The sequence below is a fragment of the Elephantulus edwardii genome, unplaced genomic scaffold, assembly GCF_000299155.1.
Source record: "Elephantulus edwardii isolate Elephantulus edwardi_28Jun2011 unplaced genomic scaffold, EleEdw1.0 scaffold00415, whole genome shotgun sequence".
NCBI lineage: Eukaryota > Metazoa > Chordata > Mammalia > Macroscelidea > Macroscelididae > Elephantulus > Elephantulus edwardii.
In genome coordinates this window covers 28,197-54,893 of record NW_006400165.1, presented here as the reverse complement: position 1 = coordinate 54,893, position 26,697 = coordinate 28,197, and the positions used below count along the sequence as shown (strand labels likewise).

The window sequence follows — 26,697 nt, the reverse complement described above, 5'->3', positions numbered from 1 at the left end:
ATATCATGATTGCCAGAGAAAGGATTCAGCCTGTCAACAAGCTCACCTTACTTGGATTCACCATCAATACATTTGGTACCAGCAGTCAGGAGATCAGGAAATGTTTTGCACTGGGAATGTCTGCAGTTAGGGACTTCTCTAAATGATTGAGGTGTAATAATGTAACTTTGAGGACTAAGGTGCATTTGATTCAGGCCATAGTCTTTTAAATCACTTGCTATTCATCTCCGAACTGAACAATACAATGAATAAGGATGACAGAAGAAGAACCAATCCTTTGAGCTGTGGTGCTGGAGAGGAGTACTGAATGGCCAAAAGAACAGGTATGCCTAGAGGAAGCTGCATCCAGAGTGCTCCTTGGAGGAAAAGATGATAAAGCTTCAATTCACATACTTTGGGCAGGTTGCCAGGAGAGGTTATTCCTTGGAGAGGGACATCATGCTTGGGAAGGTGGAGGGACAGTGAAAGAGAGAAAGACTCTGAATCAGGTAGGTTGTCATTGTGCTTTAGTGTTTCAGAGATTATGGGGATGACATGAGATAGAACAGTGTTCAGATTGGTTGTTCACAGTGCCACTATGAGTAGTTGACTCGATGGCACCTAAAAACAATAACAATAACATACATAATAATTAATAAAATTATTATAATATAATGATAATATAATATAATATAATATAATATAATATAATATAATAAAGTGATATTGTTGTTGTTAGGTGCCACTGAGTCGACTGACTCATAGATCATGTCTGTGGCTTTGTGACAACACCTCAGGAAACTCGCTGCAGGCTCTATTTTCTACTCTCCCTTTAGAATTTACTTTTCCTGGCCCTGCTGTTAAGGCTTCCATCCTGTTGCTTGGTAACCAGTTTCTCACTCCAACAGTCTTCACCGGTTGAGCTGTCTGCTTGGGCTCTCAATTCTAAATTCACTCCTAAGCATATTTTTTTTCAGAAATTTCTTGTCTCAATGTTCTGTGGCCCTATAATTAGTAATCTCCGCTAATCTTGCTGTTGTTTTTAAGTGTCACCGAGTCAGGTATGACACATAGCAACCCTGTGAAAAACAGATCTGAACTCTGTCCCCTCCTGTGCTATCCTCATCATCTCCAACACACTCAAGTCCACTGTTGCAGACAACGTATCAACCCAACTCTTTGAGGGTCTTCCTTTCTTCTTTCTTTCTCTGACCTTCCACCTTTCCAAGCATGACGTGTCTCTCCAATGAATAGCCTCTTCTAAGAATATTCCCAAAGTATTTGAGATGAAGCTTTGCTATCTATTTCTCCCAAGGTTACTCTGGTCTCACTTTCTACAAGAGGTATCTGTTCATTTTGGAAGGCCATGGGATATTCAGCACTCTTCTCCAATACTACAAGTGAAAAGTATCAACTCTTCTCCTGTCATCCTTATTCACTGTACAGCTCTCAGATGCATAGCAAGTTAATGGAAAAAAATCATGGCTTCACTCAGGCACACCTTAGTCTTTAAAGTAACAGAATTGTTCTTCAGTATTTTGGAGCAGTCCCTGACAGTGGATTTTGCCAATACATCTCCAGATCTCTTGACTATTGTTGTTACGTGCTTGTCGAGTCAACTTCAACTCATAGTGACCCTATGCACAATAGGTCTGAACCCTGCTGTATCCTGATGTCTTTTACACCTCATTACACCAGCTATTGTGTCAATCCATCTCACTCAGGGTCTTACTCTCCTGCACTGTCCCTCTACCTTTCCAAGCATGTTATCTTTCTCTAAAGACTGGTCCCTCCTGGCTACGTGCTCAATGTGAGATGAAGTCTCAAAATCCTTGCCTCCAAAGAGGAACTTAATTTCACCCTCTCTAGGACAGACCTGTTTGTTCTCTTGGCAGTCCATGGTATGTTCAATACTCTTCTGCAACACCACAACTTAAAGGCATCTATTCTTTTGTCATCTTTGGTCATTGTTCAACTCTCTGACACATAGTAAGTAATTGTAAAGACCATGACCTGGATCGGGTACACCTTAGACTCTAGACTAATATGCTTGCTTGTCTGCACTCTGGATAGGTCTCTGACAGCAGATTTTCCTAATGCAATTCATCTTCTGATTTCCTGACTGCTGGTACCAATGGTGTTTATTATGGAACTGACCAAGCTGGAATCATTAACAATCTCATTCTCTTCTCTTCTCCATCTATCATGGTGCTGCCAATAGTCCCAGTGCTGAGAATCTTTGTGTTCTTGATGTTGAGCTCCAATCCATATTACAGATTATAATCCTTGACCTTCTGCAGCAAAGGCTTCAAGACATCCTCAGTTTCAGCAAGGAGGGTTGTGTCATCTGCATAACACAGGTCTTCCTCCAATCTTGATGCCATAAAAAAATGAAGAACTTATTGTGCACAATCTACTTCTTCTGATTTTGTTGTTGTTGCTGTTGTTAAATGCCGTGGAGTCATTTGCGACTCATAGCGACCCTATGTACAACAGCCCTAAACCCTGCTCTATCCTGTGCCAATCGCATTGCCTCTGATACACCCACCCCGATTACCCCAGTCACTGAATCAATCTACCTCATAGAGGGTCTTCCCCTCCTGCGCTGTCCCTCCACCCTACCAAGCAACTGCCGTGCAACTGCCAAGAACAAAGGAATATTCATTTATTGGAAAGAGTTACTTTTCTTGGGTTAGCATGCAGGACACCAAATCCCTTGCCTGTGTACAGAACTAGGGAACAAAACTGAAACAAGATTCATACCCCACTCTATACACAAAAACCAACTCTAGGTGGATCAAGGACCTAGGGAGAACCCAAAACCATAAAGATCAGAGAAAAATATAGATGCAAATCTAGAAACCATAACCTATGGCATGAATACACTTCTAAAAATAGCAAAAAGTCTACAACAAGGAAAGGATAAAAAAAATTATGGTACCTTCTAAAAAGAAAATTCTCATATGCATGAGAAACCCCTTCTCTGGTATGGTAAAAAGAAAGCTTAAAGACTAGGGAAAAATATTAATAAATCATGTATTTGACAAGGGACACATGTATAAAAGTTACAGCATACACTAGTACCTCAACAAGAAAAAGACAAACAACCCAATTACAAACTGGGCAGAATATATGAAAAGATCTTGTGCCAAAGACATTCAGATAGACAACTTGAAGAAATCTTAAAAATCCCTAGTTATTGATGATGTTGTTGTTAGGTGCCACTGAGTTGAGTACAACTCATTGCAACCCTATGAACAACAGATCTGAACTCTTTCTTATCCTGTGCCTTCCTCATCCTCTCTGACATACTTGAACCCATTGCTGTAGTTACTGTGTCAATCCATCTCATTGAGAGTCTTTGTCTCTCTTACTCACCTTCCAAGCATCGTGCCCCTCTCCAAGGAAGAGGCTCTCCTAGAAACATGCCCAACGTATGTGAGATGAAGCTTTGTCATCCTTGCCCATAAAGATCACTCTGGCTGGACTTTTCCGAGACATATCTGTTTGTTCTTTTGGCAGTTTGTGGGATACTTAATACTATTCTCCAATACCACAGCTCAAAGGCTTCAATTCTCCTTCTGTCACCCTTATTCACTGTTTAGCTTTCACATGTATGGCAAGTGAATGAAAAAGACTATCAGGCGTTAGTCTTCCAACTGCCATCATTGTTCTACCCATGTAATTTGGACAGCTCCCTGACAGCAGACTTTCCTAATGCACTATGTCTCTGATCTCCTGATTGCTGGCATCATGGGTATTGATTGTGGATCCAAGTAAGATGAAATTGTTAGCAACGCCAATCTTTTCAACCCTCAATCTTTTCTCCATCTATCATGATGTTGCCTATTGACTTAGGGGTGAGGACGTTTGTCTTCCTGATGTTGAGATGCAATCCATATTGAAGACTGATCTTTTGTACTTCCAGCAAGCAAGGCTGTATCATCTGCGTAACACAGATTGTGGATGAGTCTTCCTCTGATTCTCATGCCACATTCTTCTTCATAGAGCCTAGCTTCTTGAATGATGTTCTCAGCGTACAGACTGAATAGGTATGGAGAAAGGATACAACCCGGATGTGCATCTTTCCTGGTTTTAAACCATGCATTCTTCCCTTGTTTCTTTCATACAGCAGTTCATAGTCTAGGTATAGGTTTCATACGAGCATAATTAAGTGTTCTGCAATTCCTATTCTTCTCAGTGTTAGTCATAATTTGCTATAATCCACACAGTCAAATGCCTTTGCATAGTCAATAAAACACCGAGAGATGCAAATCAAAACAACGATGTGATATCATCTCACCCCAGCAACAATAGCAAAGTTCAACAAGACAGCAAACAACAAATGCTGGTGAGGATGTAGAGTGCTTGAAACTCTCAACCATTGCTTGTGGGAATGTAAAATGGTACAATAACTATGGAAAGGCAGTCTGGTGCTTCCTCAAAAAGCTGAAAACAGAAGTACCATTTGACACAGCTATCCCACTATTGGGAATATACCACAAAGCAATCAGAGCTGTGACCCAAACAGATGTATGCACACTCATGTTTACTGCAGCGTTATTCATGATAGCAATGAGATGGAGCCAGCCCAAGTGCTCATCCAAATAAATGGTTAGAGAATTCATGGTGCATTCACACAATGGAGTATTACACAGCAATGAAAAATAAATAACTCATGGAACACTACACAACATAGGTGGGGCTGTAGGACATTACGCTGAGTGAAATAACTCGGTCACAAAAGGAAAAATACTGTATAAAACCACTGTTGTAAAAACAGGGATAGTTACGGGGAGTGGGTAGAAATGAGGGAGATAGAAGAAGAAGAATGGATAGATAATTCCTGTGTTGAAATAGGTGAAGGGAAGGCCAATCTGAATGAAAGAATGATGAGACATTTTGTACACTGCAGTTAACAATCAGGAACAGGAACTGTGGATTAAATGAGAGGGGGAAGGAGGGAAAAAAATAAAGTTATACACATTTAAGTATTTAGAGTTAAAGAGACATGGTATTTCCAATACATTTTCAAATTAGTGGGAAAACTTAAACAGACACATATGTGCAAAGACATATACATTCATACATACAGACAGAATCCCCGATGAAGTAAATGTGGCAAAATGTAAACAATGGGATGAATCTTGGGGAAAGGATATACAGCAGCTTTTTCTATTATTCTTGAACGTTTTCTGTAAGCGCTTTCCTTAGCATTAACAGAGTCTTTCATGGTTCAACCCATGCTCATCTCTTTGGTGTTATCTTTTACCACCTTTCCTCTCAGTCACTGTGATCCAGTCCCATTGAACTGCCTTCATTTCCGCAAATGTGTCACACGGCCTGCCCAAAGGCATTAAGGAACCTAGTACACATTATTGACTCTTCCTATCATAACCTTTTCCCATGACTCCTTCTCTTGTTTACCCTTAAATTGAAAAGGCAGGGCGAGATCCACTCTGAGACAACTTTATGGTATCATCAGCAGAATTACTTTAAGAAAGCCTTTCTTGACTCTTTAGATTCAGATGTTTCTTTGACATAAATTCCTACAACACTCTCTTTTCTCTAGCATAATACAAATGATATCTTTTACTATAACAGTCATTTTTTTTCTTTTCTAAAAGATGTTAATGGAGCTCTAGTGGCCTAGTGGTAAGAAGCTGTGCTGCAATCGCAAAAGCACATGGCTGGAATCCACCAGCTGCTTTGAGAAAGAAGGATGTGCAATCTCTTCTGTGTGATTAATTGCCTCTGGAGCGTCAGCTATGGGCTAGTTCTGACTCAGTGGTACACAATAACAACAAAAGACGCTAAGTTCTGTCAGGACAAAAGCTATGCATGCAGTTTTATAAGTCCATCATCAATACCTAGCATTTGACTATGCAAAGGCGTTTGACTGTGTGGATCATGACAAGTTGTGGCTGGCATTGAGAAGAATGGGAATCCCAGAGCACTTGACTGTGCTCATGAGAAACCTATACCTGGACTAGGAGGCTGCTGTGCGGATGGAGCAGGGGGCACTGCATAGTCTGGAATTGGGAAGGGAGTGTGTCAGGGCTGTATTCTATCTCTGTACCAGTTCAATCTATATGCTGAGCAAATCATCCGAGAAGCTGGACTTTATGAAGAGGAGTGTAGCATCAGAATTGGAGGGAGACTCATAAATAACCTGTGTTATGCGGATGGCACAACTTTAACTTGCTGAAAGTGAGGAGAACTTGAAACACTTGTTGCAGAACATCAAAGAATGCAGCCTTCAGTATAGAAGCATCTCAATATCCAGAAAACAAAGATTCCTATCACTGGAACAATAGGCAGTGTTGTGATGGATGGAGAGAAGATTGAAACTGTCAACAGCTTCATCTTGCTTGGATCCACAATTAACACCCTTGGTACGAGCAGTCAGGAAATAAGGAGACACATTGCACTGGAAAAATCTGCAGTTAGGGACCTTTCCAAATTATTGAGGAGTAGTGAGGTCAGTTTGAGGACTAAGGTGCATCTGATTCCGGACATGTTGTTATTGTTGTTGTTGTAGTTGTTATGTGCTGTAGAGTCGCCTGCAACTCATAGCGACCCTATGTGCAACAGCCCTAAACTCTGCCCTATCCTGTGCCAATCTCACCATCTCTGACACACCTTCCCCCATTATCCCAGTCACTGAACCAATCCATCTCATGGAGAGTCTTCCTCTCCTGCGCCGTCCCTCCACCCTCCCAGCATGACATCCCTCTCCAAGGACTGGTTCCTTTCCAATTACTAGCTATGTATCTGAGACCTGGACAATGAATACGGATGACAGAAAAAGAGATGCCTTTGAGCTGTGGTGTTAGAGAAGAGCACTGAACAAATAGATATGTCTTGGGGAGGGTGCACCAGAGTTCCCTTGGGAGGCAAGAATGATGCAGCTTCGCCTCACATACTTTGGACATATAGCTAGAAGGTTCTAGTCCTTGGAGACGGACACGATGTTGGGAAGGGTGGAGGGTCAGCGAAGGAGAGGACAAGACTAGGTTCAGATCTTTTGTTCATAGGGTTGCTAGAAGTCATACTTGACTCAATTTCACCTAACAGCAACGTGTCTGATATACGACTCAATTGAAACTTGTCCAGTCAAAATAAAAATTCTTGAAATCACACACACAGGAAAAACACTGGGTATCAAATTTAGTTTTCTTATTTTATGATGCAAATTAATGTCATTAATTCTGCATTGCTGTATAAAAGCTATCAATCTCATTACTTACTAGTCATGCACTGGTTCTGTGGTTTGTTTAAACCACATAAACTCCTTGACTCTTAAAAAAAGGTCACTTAATTCCTTTCTAATTTTGTCCCACCTGAATCTGTTCTACAATCCCCCAATTGGGGTTCTCTACTATTTCCTCCCTAGTGAAAAAGGCCTCCATGCCTTCTTTGGCAGGGCCACTCTGATGGACTGAATTGTGCCCTCCTCCCAAAGTACATAAGTCGAAATTGTGTAATGATCTCCCATGAACTGAACTAATGAGTTCTGAAAGGATTAAGAGTGGGACACACCATTCTGTTGTCCCATCACAGCTCTAATCCAATGTATGTGGAGTTGCACAACCTAGGTTATGGCTTATAACACATTTTATCTCAACAGAGATAAACAAGGAAAAAAGGGGAGCTGGGAGGGGGCCTAAGTATCACCAAAAAAAACCTGCTAGGAGTGGGATGTGCTGTTTTGGACCTAGGTCTTTGCAAGGAAACTCCTTGGCCCTGAGGAAGGTCAAGACACACAGTGAACCCCAAGGAATGCTGGCTCTGTAGATGTGAAGAAAACACTTTCCTCCACATCTGAATTTGGGCTTCGAATTTCCTAAACTGTAAGAGAATAAATTTGCTTCATAAAGCCATTCACTTGTGGTATCTCTATGACAGCAGGGCTGGACAACTAAGACATTTTACATCTAAACACCTTTCGCTCTCACTTTACATACATTACCCTGAAAGCTGTCTGTCTGTAGCTTTCCTTTTTAAACCCTATTTTATCCCATAAGACCACTGAAAACACATTCATTTCCTTTACTTCTTTACGGCTTTTTGATGCTTAACGATCATGTTCAGATTACCACTGAATTTTCTCTTATTTCTAACTTTCCCTCCACTCATTTGATTATCATTTAAGATGGTCCCAAGTCATCTTACTAGCTTGTCCACTCTCTTACCATATTTCAATTTGCCACTGTCCCTGTTACAGTGTAGGCTCCAGAAATGTGTACTGTACTTCAGATTGGAGTTGAGGATCATAGAGACCAGGAATTAGCATAGAGCAGGTGTTAGCCAACTGTTTTATGTGACGGGTCAGATAATAGTTTAGGCTTTAAACCATCTGACCTCTGTCGCATCTATTCAACTCTACAGTTATACCACCAAAGCATCCAAAGACAATATGTAAACATATGAGCATGGCTATATAACAATAAAACAGTTTCTCAGTCTCAGAAGTACTACATTTGGGAGCCAGATCTTTGCTTGTTGCTGGTGGCTGTCTTGTAAGATGTTTAGCAGTATGTCTGGCCTCTGTCCACTTAATGTCAATAGCATGCTCTTTCCCCAAACATGATAAACAAGTATGCTTCCAGACATTGCTAACTGTCTTTCCGAGAACAAAACTGCTCCTGGTTGAGGACTACTCTGATAAAAAATTTTATACAAAATGAGGCAGAGTACTGCAAGCTCAAGTTTGCCCACTTTTTTCACAGAGGAAAGGAGAATTGACATCTTTTTTCTAAAACAAATTTTTTAAACATTTCCAATGATGTAGTCAGACTAATTATATGAACTCTGTAAGCAAACCAAAATATTTTTTTTAAAAAAGTGAATTAAACCAGGAAAAAAAACCCAAAACTAATTCTACTCCTTATGATCATATTTTTAATCATCTGAAACATTGCAAATTAAGATTCCACTGAAACTTTAGATTGATTCTCTTTGATTAAGTGTTGTTAGGGTTTGGGATGCCAAAGCATCTTTCTCAGCTGTACTAGACCACATGTGTCCTCCAAGTGATTAGCATTCTGAAACTAGAAATAGCTTGATCACAACGTTGTGTTAAAATACCCAGATTTACTGATAAATGTGCTCACTCATTTAGGGATAATACTTATGCTTGTCCCAGACACCACAATAGCGTTGCAAGAGTTGACATTTGACTAAGAGAGGTGATTTTATATGTAGAAGTGAATTCAGAACTTTTCCAAAGCAAACCAAAATGATCACCCTCTAAAATAAAGAACTGGGTAAGAAATTTAGCTTTATACTAAACTCATTGATCAACAAACCACTAAGGGCATTTTATGAAACATGCTTGATGGCGATGTCCAAGTAAATGATTTTAAAGTAATAACTGACCTCCAAGTCCAGGTCGCAGCCGGTTATCGTAGCCATCTAGAAGCCGATCTAAGATTCTCGTAAAGATAGTGATGTTGTCAGTGCTGTCATCAGGAATATCTGGGGCATGCTTAGGAGAGAGTCTGCGAACGTACAGGGAAAAGAGAAGAAAACAGTAACTTCGTGGGAAACAATCATGTCTAAACATTGTCATTCGAGGACATTTCAGTCCATGGGTGAGGGACTCAAGGAACCCAGTAAGCACTTTCTATCTGTTATGATGGCAGCCTGAGTGGTCCATATATTCGAGTTCATACTCTAGTATTGGCATGAGCTTTATTTTCACTTATTCATCATATGTTTCTGTCCCATCCTAGCAGTAGAGAAACACAAGACAAACTCTTGACAGAATTTTCTGGACATCATACCTAATAAATAGTTGACAGTCATCAAATTTTGTTACAAGAGTGAATGGTTCTTTAAAAACTCCATCACACAGAACTGTTATGAGCTGAAATTGGCAAGATTCTAAGATGACGATAACATCAAGGAGAAAGACATTCCTCAGGACAATCAACCATGAACGATCATTTGGGTAACATTTGCCCAGGTATGAAGCTCTGCAGACAGGAAGGAATAAGGACAAAGGACAGACAATGGAAAAGAGAGGGGTAACATGGGAAGAGTGCTATCAATGCCACGAAACATAATGTGTACAAATCACTGAACAGAAAATCAATTTGCTCTGTAAATTCAAATGACAATAAAAAGTAACTTTTAAAAAGAAAAAATATTACTGAAAATTCATCTGTCTTCTACTTCAGAGATTCACAGACTCACAGAACAGTATAATCAGATAGATCCTTGAACTGCATCTAATCTACTCTCACTATCATCCTGTGGAGATAAGGCAACCTAACAGTAATACTATCTCTATGGCTATGAGTACAATTCACAGGGACCCTACAAAGGACAGAGCTGCACCCTGACCTGTCCCGCACCATCCTCAATCTCTGATACACTCAAGGCCATTGTTGCAGTCACTGTGTCAATCCAGTTAACTGAAGGTCTTCCTCTACCCTTCCAAGAATGATACTCCTTTCAAATGAATAGCCTTTCCTAGCAACATGCCCATGAGTCACCCTTACCTCTAAGGTGTGCTCTGGCTGCTCTTTCCCCAAGCAAGCCCCTGTTTCCGTGGGATACTCAGTGCTCTTCTCCAACACTACAACTCAAAGGCATCAGTTCTTCCTCAGTCAACCTTGTTCATTGTACAGCTCTCAGATACCCAGCAAGTGACTGAAAAGACCATGGCCTGTATCAGACACACCTTAGTCTACAAACTGATATCATTACTCCTCAATAATTTGTAGAGGTCCCTAGCTACAGACTTTCCTAGTACAATACATCTCCTGATCCCCTGACTGCTGGTATCAAGGGTGTTGATTATGGATCCAAGAAAGTTGAAACCATTAACTATTTCAATCTTTTCTCCATATAGCATGATGTTGCCTACTATCCCTGTGGTGAGGGTGAGTATTTTTGTCTTCTTGATGTTGAGATGCAATCCATATTGAAGGCTGTAGTCTTCCATCCTCCGTACTAACTGTTTCAAGTCCTCTTCACTTTCATCAAACAAGACTGTGGCATCTGCATAGTGCAGGTTGTTGGCGAGTTCCTTCTAGCCTGATGACACATTTATCTTCATATAGTCCAGCTTCTCAAATTATTTGCTCAGTGTATAGATTGAATATATAAGGAGAAACTATATGGCCCTGATGTATACCTTTCCTGATTTTTATACCACACAATGTTTCCTTGCTTGTTCAAACAACAGCTTCTTGGTCTAGGTATAAGTTTCATATGAGCACAATTAAGTGATATTGGATTCCCATTCTTCTCAGTGTTAGCCAAAATTTGTTATGATCCACATAGTCAATTGCCTTTGCATAGTCAGTAATACACAAATAGGCCTTCTTCTGGAATTCTCTGCTTTCACCAATAGAGTAGTAAAAGCATTGTAATTGAACAGTTCTCATTCTAAACTGTAACTCTTCAGCTAGTAGTCTGGAACAAATTCTTCTGAACCCTGTTTCCTTAATTCATTATCTTAATTCCATTCGTCTCACATACCTTGAGCATGCAAGAAGACAACATGCCAGGAAAGGTGGAAAGTCAGGGAAAGAGGAGGAGACCCTCAGTGAGCTGGATTGACACAGTTATTGTAACAATAGGAACAAGCATATTAGACAGGCTGAATATGGCTCAAGATAGGGCAGGGTACAGATGTGCTTATCATAGGTCAGGGTCGACTGAACAGCACCTAACAAGAAGAACTTCATTCACTTAATCAATAAGTTAGTATTTATTGAGCACCAACTATGTCCCTATTACTATTCTAGATATTGTTATAGAATGTTTTTTATATATCCAAAATTAAACAAAGCTAATAATCTTTCCCCTGCTTCATTTACAGAACAAATGAGAGACTCTAATGACAAAATGGACACACACATGGAAGTAAAAGGGACCTAACTTGAAGAGTCTGGAAGAGTCTGGAAATATGTTTTTCAATCTATTAATTGTGTGACCTTAAGCAAATCAGGTAACACTTTGAGTAATGGCTTTATAATCAGTAAAATTGAAATAATGTCATAGACGCACTGCATTAATATTGAGGGGTACAATATACTAAAATTTCCAGGCTTAATGCCTAACATCTGTTGAGGTGTGCCATCAAGTCAGAACCGTCTCACAGCTGACCTGCAGTGGGTTTTCAGAGGCAGTAAATTGCATCGGAGGATATTGTCCACCAGTGTTCAAAGTTTGTTTTCTCTTTTTCTAACCTGTATTTTATTAGGAGAGTATGTTTCTAGGAGAAGTTATTCCTCAGAGAGAGACATCATGCTTGGAAAGGTGGAGGGTCGGTGAAGAAGATGGAGACCCTCCACCAGGTGGACTGACACAGTGACTGCAGCAATGGGCTTGAGTGTGTCAGAGGTGGAGAGGACGGCACGGGACGGCGCAGGGTGCGGAGCTGTTGTTCACAGGCTCACCACGAGTCAACTCGATGCCACCTAACAACAACTAACACAAATATTTTATATAAAAGAGTGTCTTGTTCAAAGGCTAATATTGACAAAGAAACTTTGGCACTGCCTTCGGCCAAAAGCCGTAAGGAAAGAAAGTTTCAGTCAGAGAAGCATGGGAACTCTGTCAAGAGTAGGAATGATCTACACAAACTTATTAAGTAAACCAGTATAAAGTAAAAGCTTTATTTTAAAAAATAAAATTGATTGTGACTTGAAGAGGGGGGAGGAGTTGAAATGAGATAAATTACTCCAAGTGACAAAAATGCCCACTTGAGAAGGGGGAAGAGAAGCCCTTCGCAGTTTAGCACTAACATACTGCCTTCAGTACAGGCAGGCACACCTCAGCCTACTACACCGCACTTGACTGTCCTGTGCAGATAGTGCCACTTACAAGTTGAAGGTCTGTTGGTGAAATTTTCCCAACATCATACATTCATTTCATGTTTCTGTGCCAGATTTTGGGCATTTTTACAATGTTTCAAAAATTTTTATAATGCTATTGTAAACTTAATAGACTATAGTAGAGAGTGAAAACAACTTTTAAATGCACTAAGAAACCAAATCATTCAAGTGATTCAATTCTTTTTTTCCCAACATTCATTTTGTTGTTGTGGTCTGAAAATGAACTCCTAATATCTCTGAGGCCTATCTGTATCCCAAAGATAGAAATAACAGGCACTCTGTCAGGTGACAGTCTCATCCTTGGCTCAAGTCATAAATATGTGGGAGCTATGGAAAGGGAGAGTGTGGCAGTTCAACTACTTTTATACAAACTTCTTTCTCATTATTCTTTAACTGTCAATACGAGGATTCTTGACTCTGATTGGCTTAATTACATTTCTGGGAATTAGGTCCATGAGTTGAATGAAAAAAAAAAAAAACCCAAACATTTCTTACATAACTGAGAGGAGAGCGAAAGGAGAATCCTCATAGAGTCAAAGTTGAAGTATAAAATGCCTCAGAGATTGTTTACTCTAGGTAGATTTACTAAGGAATTTACTTGGACCTGGAGGCAGCCGTCAGAACAGAGCAAGGAAACACAGCATGGTTCAAAATTGGGAAGGATGTGCGTTAAGGATGTGTCGTATCTCCATACATTTTCAATCTATATGCTGAATACATTATCTGGGAGGCTGGGCTCTATGAGGAGAAATGTGGCATCCGGATTGGAGGAAGACTCATCAACAATCTGTGTTATGCAGATGACACAACCCTGCTTGCTGAACCTGAGGAGGACCTGAAGCACTTGCTGCAGAAGGTCAAGGACTACAGCCTTCAGTATGAATTGAAGTTCAGCATCAAGAAAACAAAGATTCTCACCACTGGGCTGACTGGCAGCATCATGATAGATGGTGAAGAGATTGAAACTGTTAACAGCTTCAGCTTGCTTAGCTCCACAATAAACACTCTTGGTAACAACAGCCAGGAAATCAAAAGACAAATTGCATTGGGAAAGTCTGCTGTTAGGGACTACTCCAGAGTAATGAAGAGCAATGATTTCAGTCTGGATACTAAGATCCAGTCCATAGTCTTCGCAATTACTTGCTATGCATCAGAGAGCTGGACAATAACTAAGGTTTGTAGAAGAATTGATGCCTTTGACCTGTGGTGCCGGAGAAGAGTACTGAATATACCATGAACTGCTAAGAGAACAAAAGTTTCATCCTGGAGAGGGTGAAAACAGGCTGCTCCTTGGAGGCAAGGACTTTGAAGCTCTGTCGGACATAATCTGGGCATGTTGCAAGGAGGGACCAGTCCTTGGAGAAGGACATCATGCTTGGAAAAATGGAGAGAAAGTGCAAGAGAGGAAGATCCTGGCTGAGATGGACTGACTCAGTGACTAGGGTAATGGGAGTAGGTGTGTCAGAGACAATGAAGTTGCTCAAGATATAATAGAGTTTAGGGCTGTTGTACATAGAGTCACTATGAGTCGCAAGTGACTTGATGGCACATAACAACTACAACAACTTCCATCAGCATGGTATATTCTCCCATTTCTCCAGGTCTCTTTTTGTTTCTTGTAGTAATGTTTTGCTTTTTTTTTAAACTTTTTTAAAAAAAATTATTATTTTGTGTGTGTGTGTGTGTGTGTGTGTGTGTGTGTGTATACCGTCAAATCAGATCTGACTGGTACAGGAGGAGATTGTTCCTCCTTCTCCAGCAGAGCATCTGGTGGATTTGAGTTTTTTAAACTTTTTTTTAAATTATTATTTTATGTTTTGCATTTTTTAATAGATCTTTTGTGTCTCTAATTAGACTTGCTCTCAAATATTTAATCTTGTGGTTAGCTATTGTAATGGGTATTCTTTTTCTTAGCTCCGTTTCTGTATTCTTTGTCACTGTAAAGAACTGCAACTGATTTTTTTTTATGTTGATCTTGTATCCTGCTATTTTGCTGGGTTGACTATGATGTCCAGTAGTTTTCTCATTGAATCTTTTGGGTTTTCTAAGTAGACTATCGAATCTTCTGCATATAAAGATAATTTTACCTCCTCTTGGTCAGTTTGCATACCTCTTATTCCATTTTCTTGTCTTATTGTTCTTGCTAAGACTTCCAATACAATACTGAATAGGAGAGGTGATGATGGGCATCCTTGCCTAGTTCCCAACAGCAAATATAATCTTAATTATTCTGATAGCTAATGATCCAGAATCATAAAATATAAATGCAAAACACTGAGCTGCCTCTTGTACTGAAATTCTAACTTCCATGATATAATAGCAGCATTTTTCCACTAATAACTTTGAAGCTTCTCAAGTTACAGTCAATGCTAAACTCCAAGATGGATTTTTAATAGGTTTCTGATTTGCTTATGATTGTTTTTTCATATTTTGATGTACATGAAATCATTTTATACACTTCTGGAAGATAGTTCGTCTCGAACTCCCAAAAAGAATTCTTCAGTATCTGAATCTCAACAAGTTAAAGAAACTGTTTTTGGTGCTCAAACAAAGGAGGAGTAAGTACAAGTCATTTTAAAAATGGGACACATAAAACATTAAAGATACATGCTTATTAACTTGATGACATTGACACATTAACCAAGTTTTAATGTGCCTCATATATTTCCTTACAAATCAGATTAAACATGATAGTAACAGTTCAACATTAATACATGAAAATAATGACAAGGATGAGGACCGAAGTCAAATAGCCAGAGTTTTAGTCTAATTGTCCCAGGAACTGATCATGTGACCTATTTCTATATGTTTAAACTGAGGACAACAATACTGAAGAAAGTTTTGGAAAAAAGAATGTAAACAAGACAATAATTTCAAAATTGCTGTAGAAATGGGAAAGGTCAACATCGATCTGAGAGAGGATATTCTTTCAGTGTCTCTACTTTACTGAAAAGCAGTGCGCAACCTTGGAGAGACATGCACTTTTAGAATATGCAGCAAAGTTAAACTTACTGACTCACTGGGGATTCAGTCCAGAATATCATCAACAACACCCAAAGTCATTGCCATGGAGCCTGAAGTGACTTATAGCTGACCTTCCAATACATTTCTGACGCTCACCTTTCTCCTGTAGAGCTACTGCTGGATTTGAACAGCCACAGCTGTGGGGCCTTAGTGTGTAGGAAGCTGTGCTCCCTACAGATTATACCCCAGGGTTCACCATCACAGAGATGGTGTTTTCCTAACACTGTCTTACACTCTGGAAGAGAACAGTTTATTAAAGAGGGTAGGGGGAGATAATGCCAGTTAACAGTGCAAGTCAGGTTTCTATACTACTCACAAACGTTCCACAACTTTTTATGGCTTTTCAAAGAAAATTCAACTCCTTTGTCCGACATTCAGGATCTTTTACAATCTGTTCTCAATGTACTTTTTCAGTTACAAATTCCACTACTCACCTCTCTGACCAAAAATCACAGTAAAATCATCTCATTCACCATTTACCAATACCTTCCATGTTTTAATTTTAATTTTAAAATTTCTTAAGTAGAAAGATGAAACTAAATCTTCAGCACTAGGGAAGTCAGTTATATACTAAGAAGAGACAAGAAACACCTGGAACTCAATAATAGACACTCTAATGTCTTTACAGACACTGCTTGAAGAGTTAAAAAAGAAGCCTGAATTCTGGCTACAATATGTCCAAGCTACCTAAAAAAGATGGCTGTTCTTTTCAAAATAGCTCGTATAGCTTGGCAATGAAACTGGAGATGTTGTGTGCACACACTTGTTATGTGCCTCCACCCAATATGTACCCCCACATTCCCACACTCATTTTATTTATTGTGTTACAAATACAAATCCAGTTCTTCATGACTTTTTAGTAACTAGAATGTATTGCTTCACAGGCACGTACAGGAAGATCTGACTCATATATGCTGTGAATGATAAACTACCAAGGGATTGAAGAGATGAGTCAATATGGGAAGATAAGTAGAAATACCCCAGAATTAAAACAGAACATTTTCCAAACATTTGCAAAGAATTAAAGGCACATTCTTCCTTTGAAGCTATGTCATAAAGAAGAAATAGCTCCTATTAGACCATAAAGAGTGACTAGCTTTCCAAGTAAAGCTGCATAGTCTAGATTTCTCATGTTTTACCTGAATGCTAACAATCATAGCACCACCAACAAGAAGCCTTTCAGCAACATTGTGTGTGTGTGTGTGTGTGAAGTGGATACCCAGAGGTCAGATTAAGAACCATCTGTAAATTATGGTAGATTCACACAATGGAATACAATGTAGCACACAGGAACAATGATTTTGAAAATCACTACTTAACTTGGGAGGGACTGGAGGGCATTAAGCTAAGTGAACTAACTCAGTACCATAAGGATAAATATTGTATAAGAATGTATATGAGGATCTAAGATGGGGAGGGTAGGAGCAGAGGGGAGAAGGTCTCACAATTTGATGGGTAGAGGGAAGAATTGTTATTGTTGTTGTTGTTATTATTGTTATGTGTTGTTAAGTCACCTGTTACAGCAACCCTAAGTACAACAGCCCTAAATCGTGCTCTATCCTGTGCCAATCTTATTGTCTCTGACACACCTATCCCATTACCTCACTCACTGAATAAATCCATTTCATCTAGGGTCTTCCTCTCCTGTGTTGTCCCTCCACACTTCCAAGCATGAAGTCTCTCTCCAAGGACTGGTCCCTGCTTGCAACATGTCCAAAGTATGTCAGACAAAGCTTCTGAATCCTTGCCTCCAAGGAGCAGCCTGGCTTCACCCTCTCCAGGACAAACCTGTTCATTCTCTTAGAAGTCCATGGGATATTCAATACTCCAGCACCACAACTCAAAGGCATGAATTCTTCTATAATCCTTAGTCATTGTCCAGCTCTCTTATGCATAGCAGGTAGTTGCAAAGATTATGGACTGGATCAGTTGGACCTTAGTCTCCAGACTGAAATCATTGCTCTTCATTACTCTGAAGAAGTTCCTGACAGCAGACTTTCCCAATGTTTCTTTTGATTTCCTGGCTGTTGGGACTAAGAGTGTTGATTGTGGAGCCAAGCAAGCTGAAGCTGTTAACAGTTTCAATCTCTTCACCATCTGTCGTGATGCTGCCAATCGGCCCAGCGGTGAGAATCTTTGTTTTCTTGATGTTGAACTTCAATCCATATTGAAGGCTGCAGTCCTTGGCCTTCTGCAGCAAGTGCTTCAGGTCTTCCTCAGGTTCAGCAAGCATGGTTATGTCATCTGCATAACACAGATCATTGATCTCCAATCCTGATGTCACATTTCTTCTTATAGAGCCCAACCTCCCATATAATCTGTTCTGCATATAGATTCAAAAGGTATGGAGATAGGACACATCCCTGGCATACACACTTACCAATTTTGAACCATGCTGTGTTTCCTTGCTCTGTTCTGACTACTGTCTTCTGGTCCAAGTATAGGTTGTGCATAAGCACGATCAAGTGTTCTGGGATTCCCATTCTTCTCAGAGTCAGCCACAGTTTGATGTGATCCACAAAGTCAAATGTCTTTGCATAATCAATGAAACACAGAAATTCCTCTGGTATTCCCTGCTTTTAGCCAAGATCCATCTAACATTAGCTACAATATCTCTAGTACCACATCCCCTTCTTAACCCAGCCTGGACTTCTGGCAGTTCTCTGTTGATGTGCTGTTCCAGTTGTTTTTGGATAATCTTCAGCAGAATCTCACTTGCATGTGATATTATTGATATTGTTTGATAATTATCACACTCTGTTGAATCACCTTTCTTTGGAATGGGAACAAATATAGGTCTCTTCCAGTCAGTTGGCCAGGTGGTTGTCCTCCAGAGGTAAAGGAAATGGAAAAATCCAGTGTGAAAAACAATGTATACTAACTTTGCAAGCAAATCAGTATAAACTAAAAATCTTATTTAAAAAAGAACCATCTGTAATACTGTCTGCAGCTGGAAATTAATTCTAACACAAAAGAAGGGAAAGTCACAGGGATAAGAACATATACAATCCTGCAAGAACAGTAATAACAAACAACAGCATGTGAGTGGATACATGGCTTTTTGTGTCAAAAGAGCAGGGGTGGGAGGGCACAAAGGAGTGCATCCATGAGTATTTTAAGATTGACAATATATGTTTCTACAGACATATATCTGTCCAGGCTACAAATATATCCATGTGTATAGTAGAATGCCCAGAGGTACAATAATGACAATTCCTAACTAAAATAAATACCTCCCAGGACGGAGATACTGGGCATGAGGGCGAGAGATCATAGTCTTGGGGGACATGTAGGTCATCTAGTATTACATTGTCTTTACGACAGTCTTCTGTATCTTACTTTGGTGAATAGTGTCCGCAGTCTTAAGAGCTTGTGAGTGAACCTCTAAGTTACAACTATTGGTCTCTTTCCATTCGGAGAAAGAAGGGTGAAGAGGGGTAATATTGAGCTGTTTGACTCCCTTTCTCACTGAAATCTCAGGCTCACCACTTCCTTCACTAAAGGTCTTTGTAGCTCTCAAGAAAATCTCTTATGTGGTGTGGTTCCTGCTGCAGCCACTCTTTGTGGTTTCCTTATCTTCAAGTAATCTTATTTTCATTGTCATATTTCTTTTCCCTTTGAATCCTCTCAATCACTTATAATCAGACAAATAAAGGATTTATTTGGCACTTGTTATTTTGCAGATTGATTCATTATGAAATTGTTCGTATTAGACCATAATGACCCTAGACAATTTTATAGTGGTTGAATTTAACACTGTTTACTTATACAGTTTTCATTTCATGACAAGATGGTCAAAATACTAGACCAAAATTTGGGACTCTAAGAAATTTACCACATGAAGCTGAAGTTGTTGCTATACCATTTTGTCAAGAACATGAGTCTGAGAATCAAAGGAATCATATTCTAGGTAGACCTGGCTCTTCTATTAATTTACTTTATGATCTTGAGTAAGATAGCGTCATGTTCTGGGCATCAGTAACTTCATGTAAAAGGTAAGGAATCAGGTAGGATCCACACTCTATGGGTTTCTTCATGCCTGCTATTCTAAAACGCCAGAATCCCATCTCCCGAACTAGTCCTAGTTTCTTGAAAGCAGGGGAATGTTCTTAGAGTATTGTCCAAAGGCTCCTTACATCAGAACCATTTGGGACATTTGATAAAATGCAGATTCTTAGGCCCTTCTATTAAGGATGACTGAAGAAGAATCAATGCTTTTGAACTGTGGTGTTGGAGAAGAGTACTGAACATGCCATGGACTGCCAAAAGAACAAACAAATATGTCCAGGAAAAAGGATAACCAGTGTGCTCCTTAGAGGCAAGGATCGTGAAGCTTTGTCTCACATACTTTGGGTGTGCTGCTAAGAGGGGCTGTTCCTTGGAAAAGGACATCATGCTTGGAAGGGTGGAGAGTCAGTGAGAGAGAGGAAGACCCTCAACAGGATGGACTGACACCGTGACTTCAGTAATGGTTTTACGTATTTCAGCGATGATAGGGATGGCACAAGATAGAACAGGGTTCAGATCTGTTGTCCATAGGGTCACTATGAGTGGTACCCAACTTGATGAACCATAACAACAAAAACAACATTCCTAGAGTTAAAAATTACAAAATATGGATCTTACTTCCTTGCTTATACATATGGAACTTTGAAAACGATTGTGTCTACCACAGGATTAATATAAAATACTGGTCAATAAACCATTATTGACTGTTGATGCTGCTGTTGCAGTCAACCCAATGAAATTGAATAAATCACCAGAGGTAGATAAAATATGCACAAGATCGATTTCTTTATCATGCAGAAACATTATTAAGAAAGTCTGAAAACAAAGAAAAAGCAGCAGTAGCTTGACTAAATATCAAAACTACCATCATATTTGTTCCTTTATTTCCACCAAATATACTATCTACTACCACTCTACTATTCAAAGTCAAGTATAGAGTAATCTTAACATTCAAAAGCATTAATTATACTGAACTTGAGGGAAAGTAAACAAAAAGGTTTCTATATTCAAGACACTTTCAATCATCAAGCACTATACTATCATATTTTTTGCAGGATCTCTTGGTCTGCTCTTTAACATCATTGATTAAAAGGCTTGTTTTTCTATGTACACAGAGATAAGAAATTTTAAATCAACAGATATAATTAATACCTGTTAAAGAGTCCAGAATAAGAGCCTCATAGTAAAGTGGTGGTGGTGTGGGGGGGGGTGGTTACTGTATAAAAATGAAAGAATTTTTCTTCCAAAGAAAAAGCAAACTAAGTGGGGGGCAGGGAGGAAAATGTGCAACAATGAATGAATGGAAATCCAAATTGTTTATAAACTTACACCAAAATCTCAACTAAAAAAACTCCTAAAAAAACCCTCAGGAAGTTAACAACAGAAACTAAAGATGGGTTGTTGATGTTGTTGTTGTTGATTGTCTTTGAGTTGAGAATGACTCATAGTGACCCTATGAACAAAAGGCCTGAAGCCTTTCGATAACTATCATTTGTCAAAGTTCATAGATGGGTATACAACTATATAAAACATATATAGATTTAGTAAACATTCTTTTTAAAAATTTTTTATTTTATATCATTATTTTTTGTGTGTACTATCAAATCAGATCTGACTGGTACAGGAGGAGATTGCCCCTCCTTCTCCAGCAGAGCATCTGGTGGATTCGAACCACATAGCTCTGCGATTGCAGTGCAGCTTCTTGCCACTAGGCCACCAGAGCTCCCTTATATTTAGTAAATATTCTTAAGATTATTTTAATTCACCAAGAAAAAGGGGTCGATTCTGTTCAAAATCTTTGTTTGGGATTATAACAAAATACACATTGTTAGAAACTTTATTCTTTGCGTTAAAAAGAAACAGTTTTAACATTTTAAGTGCAAGGTTCATTTATTTAGAATCTTTTTGGAACATGGCCCAATGAAATAAGACACATGAGCTTAGTCGAGCATAATTGGTCTATTTATCAATTTGAAGGAAAGAACAAAAAAGAGTCCAACGTACCAAGAGTCTGAGGACATATAAGCCCAGTTCTGTATGTAGCCCTTAGCCTCAGCAATTACTGTGAAAATGCTGATAGATGATGGACAGATTTGAAGTACATTAAGATAATCAACTCTGCAGAAATAATTGAAATAATTAGGAGCAAGTTCTACTTCAAGGTACATGCTTCCAAGAATATAGACAATAGCCAAATGGAAAAAAGAATAAAGGCATTACCAAAGGATAAAATGCCCTCTGTAATACTGAAATATTTCAAGGCTAAGATGTCATTTCTAGTAATGGTATCTACTGGATGGCATTAGATTTTAAAATATAAAAGAAAATCTACTTGAGTAGAGAACACAGAATTTGGTTGGCAGGAGAACTAAGAAATAAGGCTTACAAGTTAGATATAGACTAGGTCACAATGTGCATTATAAAATAATGTTAAGGTATTTGGATCTTATTCTTGAAACAACACGATATCATTAAAGGGAACAGAATAAGTATGACTCAACATGCATTATAGAAGAAGCTCTTGGTACAGAGTGGAAATCAGCTTGTATGGAAACAAAATTTTAGAAAGTAAGACCAATTCAAGGCTGTAGTCCAAGTAGGGAGGGGGAAATCCCCCACTGGATTCAATTAGGGTGACAGTGGGATATTTGGAAGAAGTAAGTAGATGAGTAATGGATATGTGGGAGGCAAAATGACAGATCTTGGTAATTGAATCAATATGGAAAGTGAAGGGTAGAAAATTACCAAAAAGTTTCTGGCTTGAGCAACCAGGTGCATGGTAGCACATTTCACAAACACAGGGGAAACAAAGCAGAAGGAAGTTTTAGTTTTGTTTTTTGTTGTTTTGTTTTTAGGGTGAAGGATGGAAATAGAGACACTGAAATGAGTTTTGTACTTGCCTGATTTAAGAAGTTTGTAAAACACTCAAGTTGTTGTTGTTGTTATGTGCCATTGAGTCAACTCTGACTCATAGCAAACCTTTGACAACAGCTCTGAACCCTGCTCTATCTCGAGCCTATTTCCTTATCTCTGACACACCTACTCCCATTATCCTAGCCACTGAGTGAATTATCTCATCCAGGGTCTTCCTCTCTTGTGCTGTCCCTCCACCATTCCAAGCATGACATCCTCCTTCAAGGACTGCTCCCTCCTTGTAACAGGCTCAAAGTATGTCAGATGGAGCTTCAAAATCCTTGCCTCCAAGAGTACCCTGGTTTTACCTTCTCTAGGATGAACCTGTTTCTTCTCTCAGCAGTCCATGGTGTACTCAATACTCTTCTCCAGCACTACAACTCAAAGGCATCAATGTTTCTTCTGTCATCATTAGTCACTGTCCAGCTCTCTGATGCATAGCAAGAAATTACAAAGACATGGTCTAGATCAGGTGCACCTCAGTCTCCAGACTGGCAGTGTTGCTCTTCAGTATTCTGGAGAGGTCCCTAACAGCAGACTTTCCCAATGCAATTCATCTTTTTATTTCCTGGCTGCTGGTACCAAGAAAGCTGACTGTGAAGGCAAGCAAGCTGAAGCTGTTAACAATCTCAATCTCTTTGCCATCTATCATGATGCTGACAAATGGCCCAGTGGTGAGAATTTTTATTTTATTTATGTTGAGCTTCAAACCATATTGAAAACTGCAATCCTTGACCTTTTGTAACAACTGCTCCAGGCTTCCCTCAGTTTCAGCAAGCAAGGTTGTGTCATCTGCATAACTCAGGTTGTTGATGAGTCTTCCTCCAATTCTGATGCTACACTCCTCATAGAGCCCAGCCTCCTGGATGATCTGTTCCACATATAGAATGAAAAGTATGGATGCATCCTTGGTGTAGACGTTTCCTGATTTTGAACCATACAGTGTTTCCTTGCTCTGTTCTGATGACTGCTTCCTGGTCCGAATATAAATTTTGCATAAGCACAATCAAGTGTTCTGGGATTCCCATTCTTCTCAGAGTCAGTCACAGTTTGTTGTGATCCACACAGTCAAATGCCTTTGCATAGTCAATGAAACACAGATAGACATTCATCTGGTACTCTCTGCTTTCAGCTAAGATTCATCTAACATTGGCTATAATGTCCCTAGTACCAGGACCTCTTCTAAATCCAGCTTACAGATTCTGCTGAAATACTCAAGTAGGTGGATGTAGAGGTCTGACTCTGGATAGGAATTAGGAATGGAAAATAAGAGAAAGTGGCAAGTATAAACACTATCATGTGAATGGTTTAAATAATTTGGGGAAGTTCATTCATTACCTCAAACAGAAAAAACATATATATAAAAGGAAACCCCTAGGGGATGAACAAAGATTCCAACTCAACAGCCATGAGAGTTTTTTGAGAGATAGTAATTAATGCTACAAAATATACACAATTAATACTATTAAATATGTTTAGCGGCATCCACTTCCAAAATGGCTTGCCTCTGGAAACTCTATGTACGAACAGTGCTCAGGCTGTTCGTTCATAGGGTCACTATGAGTCGTCTACGACTTGACGGCATTAAACAACAACAACATATGCTTAGTACTGCAAAGATTTTCCACACAAATATTTTATAACAAATAAAAATAATTGGGAAATACCGCAGAAAGCATAGTGATAGATATATAAAAATGAAATGTAGTATTTCTCTTGGTACCATGCCCAGATTCCCTTTATTGGGCTATGGCATGCTTGGTAGTGTAAACCTTCCTGATTCAGATCAGCATACGAAAGCCTGGAGCCCTGTCTCAAGAAGAGACAAACCTGGGGTGCCATTCACGCTCAACATTTTCCTGTAAGATCAGATTGAGGCCAAATTTCAAAGGAAATTACATTTTTGTTTTATTTCTTCCTTACTATTCCCTTACTTCTGTATCGATTTCTCCTGAGAGAAATTCTCCTCTCAAGTTATGTAGTAATTGTGGAGATGAGAATTTTTGAACAAATGGTTTCATGCAGAACTGCTTAACTTGGGAGAGACTGGAGAGTATTATGCTGAGTAAACTGACTCAATCTCATCAGGACAAATACTGCATAAGACCAATATTGCAAAACCAGAAGGATAACTAGTAAAACATGTATGGGGTCCAAATAGGAAAGGGGTGGGAGTAGAAGGGTGAGGATGGGTAGCAGGGAAATCACAGGCTTACACAATTTAGTGGGTGGAGGGGTACAGTAAAGAAATGGAAAAGATCCAGCAAGAATCTGAAAAGATGGTGTGATGGAAGACATAGTCAATGATTAATTTTAGAAAACACAATGAATGGAAAAGATCGTATGAAATACAATGTGAATGAGGGTTAGTGTGAAACACAATGTATATGAATTTTGTATACAAATCAACATAAAAGAAAAATTCTAAAAGAGAAAATACTCATCTCAGGCTCTGCTACTAGAGAATACAGTGTAAGGTCTCAAAGAACTGTGATGTCTTTGAAAGAAAAGACAGAATTGTTCTTAAACTATACATATTTATGTATGTTTCATACCTAAGCAGATATTTATGTGTACCTTAGGTCATAAATGAAAAATACTAAGGTGAGAGGGAGGAACTCATTATTTTGAATGTTGATACATGTTATTAAAGAGATTGAATGATATAAGGACAGAAGACAAGTGTTCTTGTGATCAATAGAGTCAACACTAGTCACTAGTGATCTTGATTGTAGAAGTCGCCTTAAAGTCACGCAGTAGGAAGTCAGATAGCAGCAGCTGGAGAAGTGAGCTGGAGCTGAAGAACACTGCTAATGAGAATGTAAAATGGTGCAGCCACAAGTTGAAAACAGAAGTACCTCAGACATTATGTGTATTTTAATTAATATTATAGAACAAAATACACACAAATGAGTGGTGAGGGGGGGAAATTCAAAATGCTTTGTAAACTTTCGTTCATATAAAAATTTAAAATGGAAAAATAAACAAATAAATAAAAAAAGAATTATTATTCTGAAGGGGAGAAAAGACATTGAGATACCTGAAAGGGGGGGTAGTTTTGGGGGTTTTCCCTAACATAGGAGATTCCGGATCACATTTAAATGCCAATGGGTCAGATGCAATAGAAAGGCACAAACTGAACTTACAGAAGAGAAAATCGACAATTAAGAGGCAAAAAACGGACAGGACTGCTTTTAAATTGTTACAGAGGGGATTCAAGTCAACTAATGAGTTGAGATCTCTTTCCACGGTAAGAGTATGCATCAACTGTTCTTTTTCCATTACAATATAATCACTCAACATCAGGATGAGAGGACTTAAATTCATCAGAGGTTCATTCATACACACACACACACACACACACACACATTTTCACAAAATCAGAGGTTTTGGACTAAAGTAAACATTGATCACAGCCCTTTTTAGTTCAAGAGTCAATGGTTCTTACCCTCCAATATCTTGCTTTACAAAGTCGCCTGGTTCTTGTCGTCTTGATTCACCTTGACCAGTCGTTTCTGGGAAACTATTGATCAGGAAGAGAAGGCCAAAACTGCGTATGTAGAAGCTACTCATTTGTGTAAGTATCATCTTCTTGGACACCAATCTGTGAGATCCATGGTTTAGGGTGAGAGAAAAGGGAAAGATAGAGAAGACAGAGGGACGGAAGAGGGAGAGATAAAAAAAGAAATAATTTTAAAATATTTTTTTCAATCTATTACAGTAATTTCCATTTTCTAATTTCTCTCATTGCCATGGACTCAGAATCAACCAATAGCTAACCTTCCAGTGGTTTATGAGAGGCTATAAATCACAGGAGAGGAGATTATCCAGATTATCCATCTTTCTCCTAAGGAATAGCTGGTGAATTCAAACTACCTTTGGGTTGGGAGCACAACTGCTTACCCACTAGGCCACCAGG

At 39.1% G+C, this 26,697-nt stretch overlaps 1 protein-coding gene across 1 annotated transcript in view; it reads right to left on the bottom strand.

Moving 5' to 3' along the window:
- Nucleotides 1–26,384, bottom strand: part of GABRA3 (gamma-aminobutyric acid (GABA) A receptor, alpha 3) — a 152,009-nt gene extending 125,625 nt beyond the window's left edge. Inside the window, exons 1-2 of the mRNA XM_006902449.1 lie at nt 26,227–26,384; nt 9,361–9,482 (exon numbers count right to left, since the gene is read on the bottom strand). Coding sequence (XP_006902511.1) covers nt 9,361–9,482; nt 26,227–26,366 — 262 coding nt within the window. The 5' untranslated portion in view covers nt 26,367–26,384. The remainder of the gene's footprint in view (nt 1–9,360; nt 9,483–26,226) is intronic.
- Between the last annotated feature and the right edge of the window lie 313 nt (nt 26,385–26,697).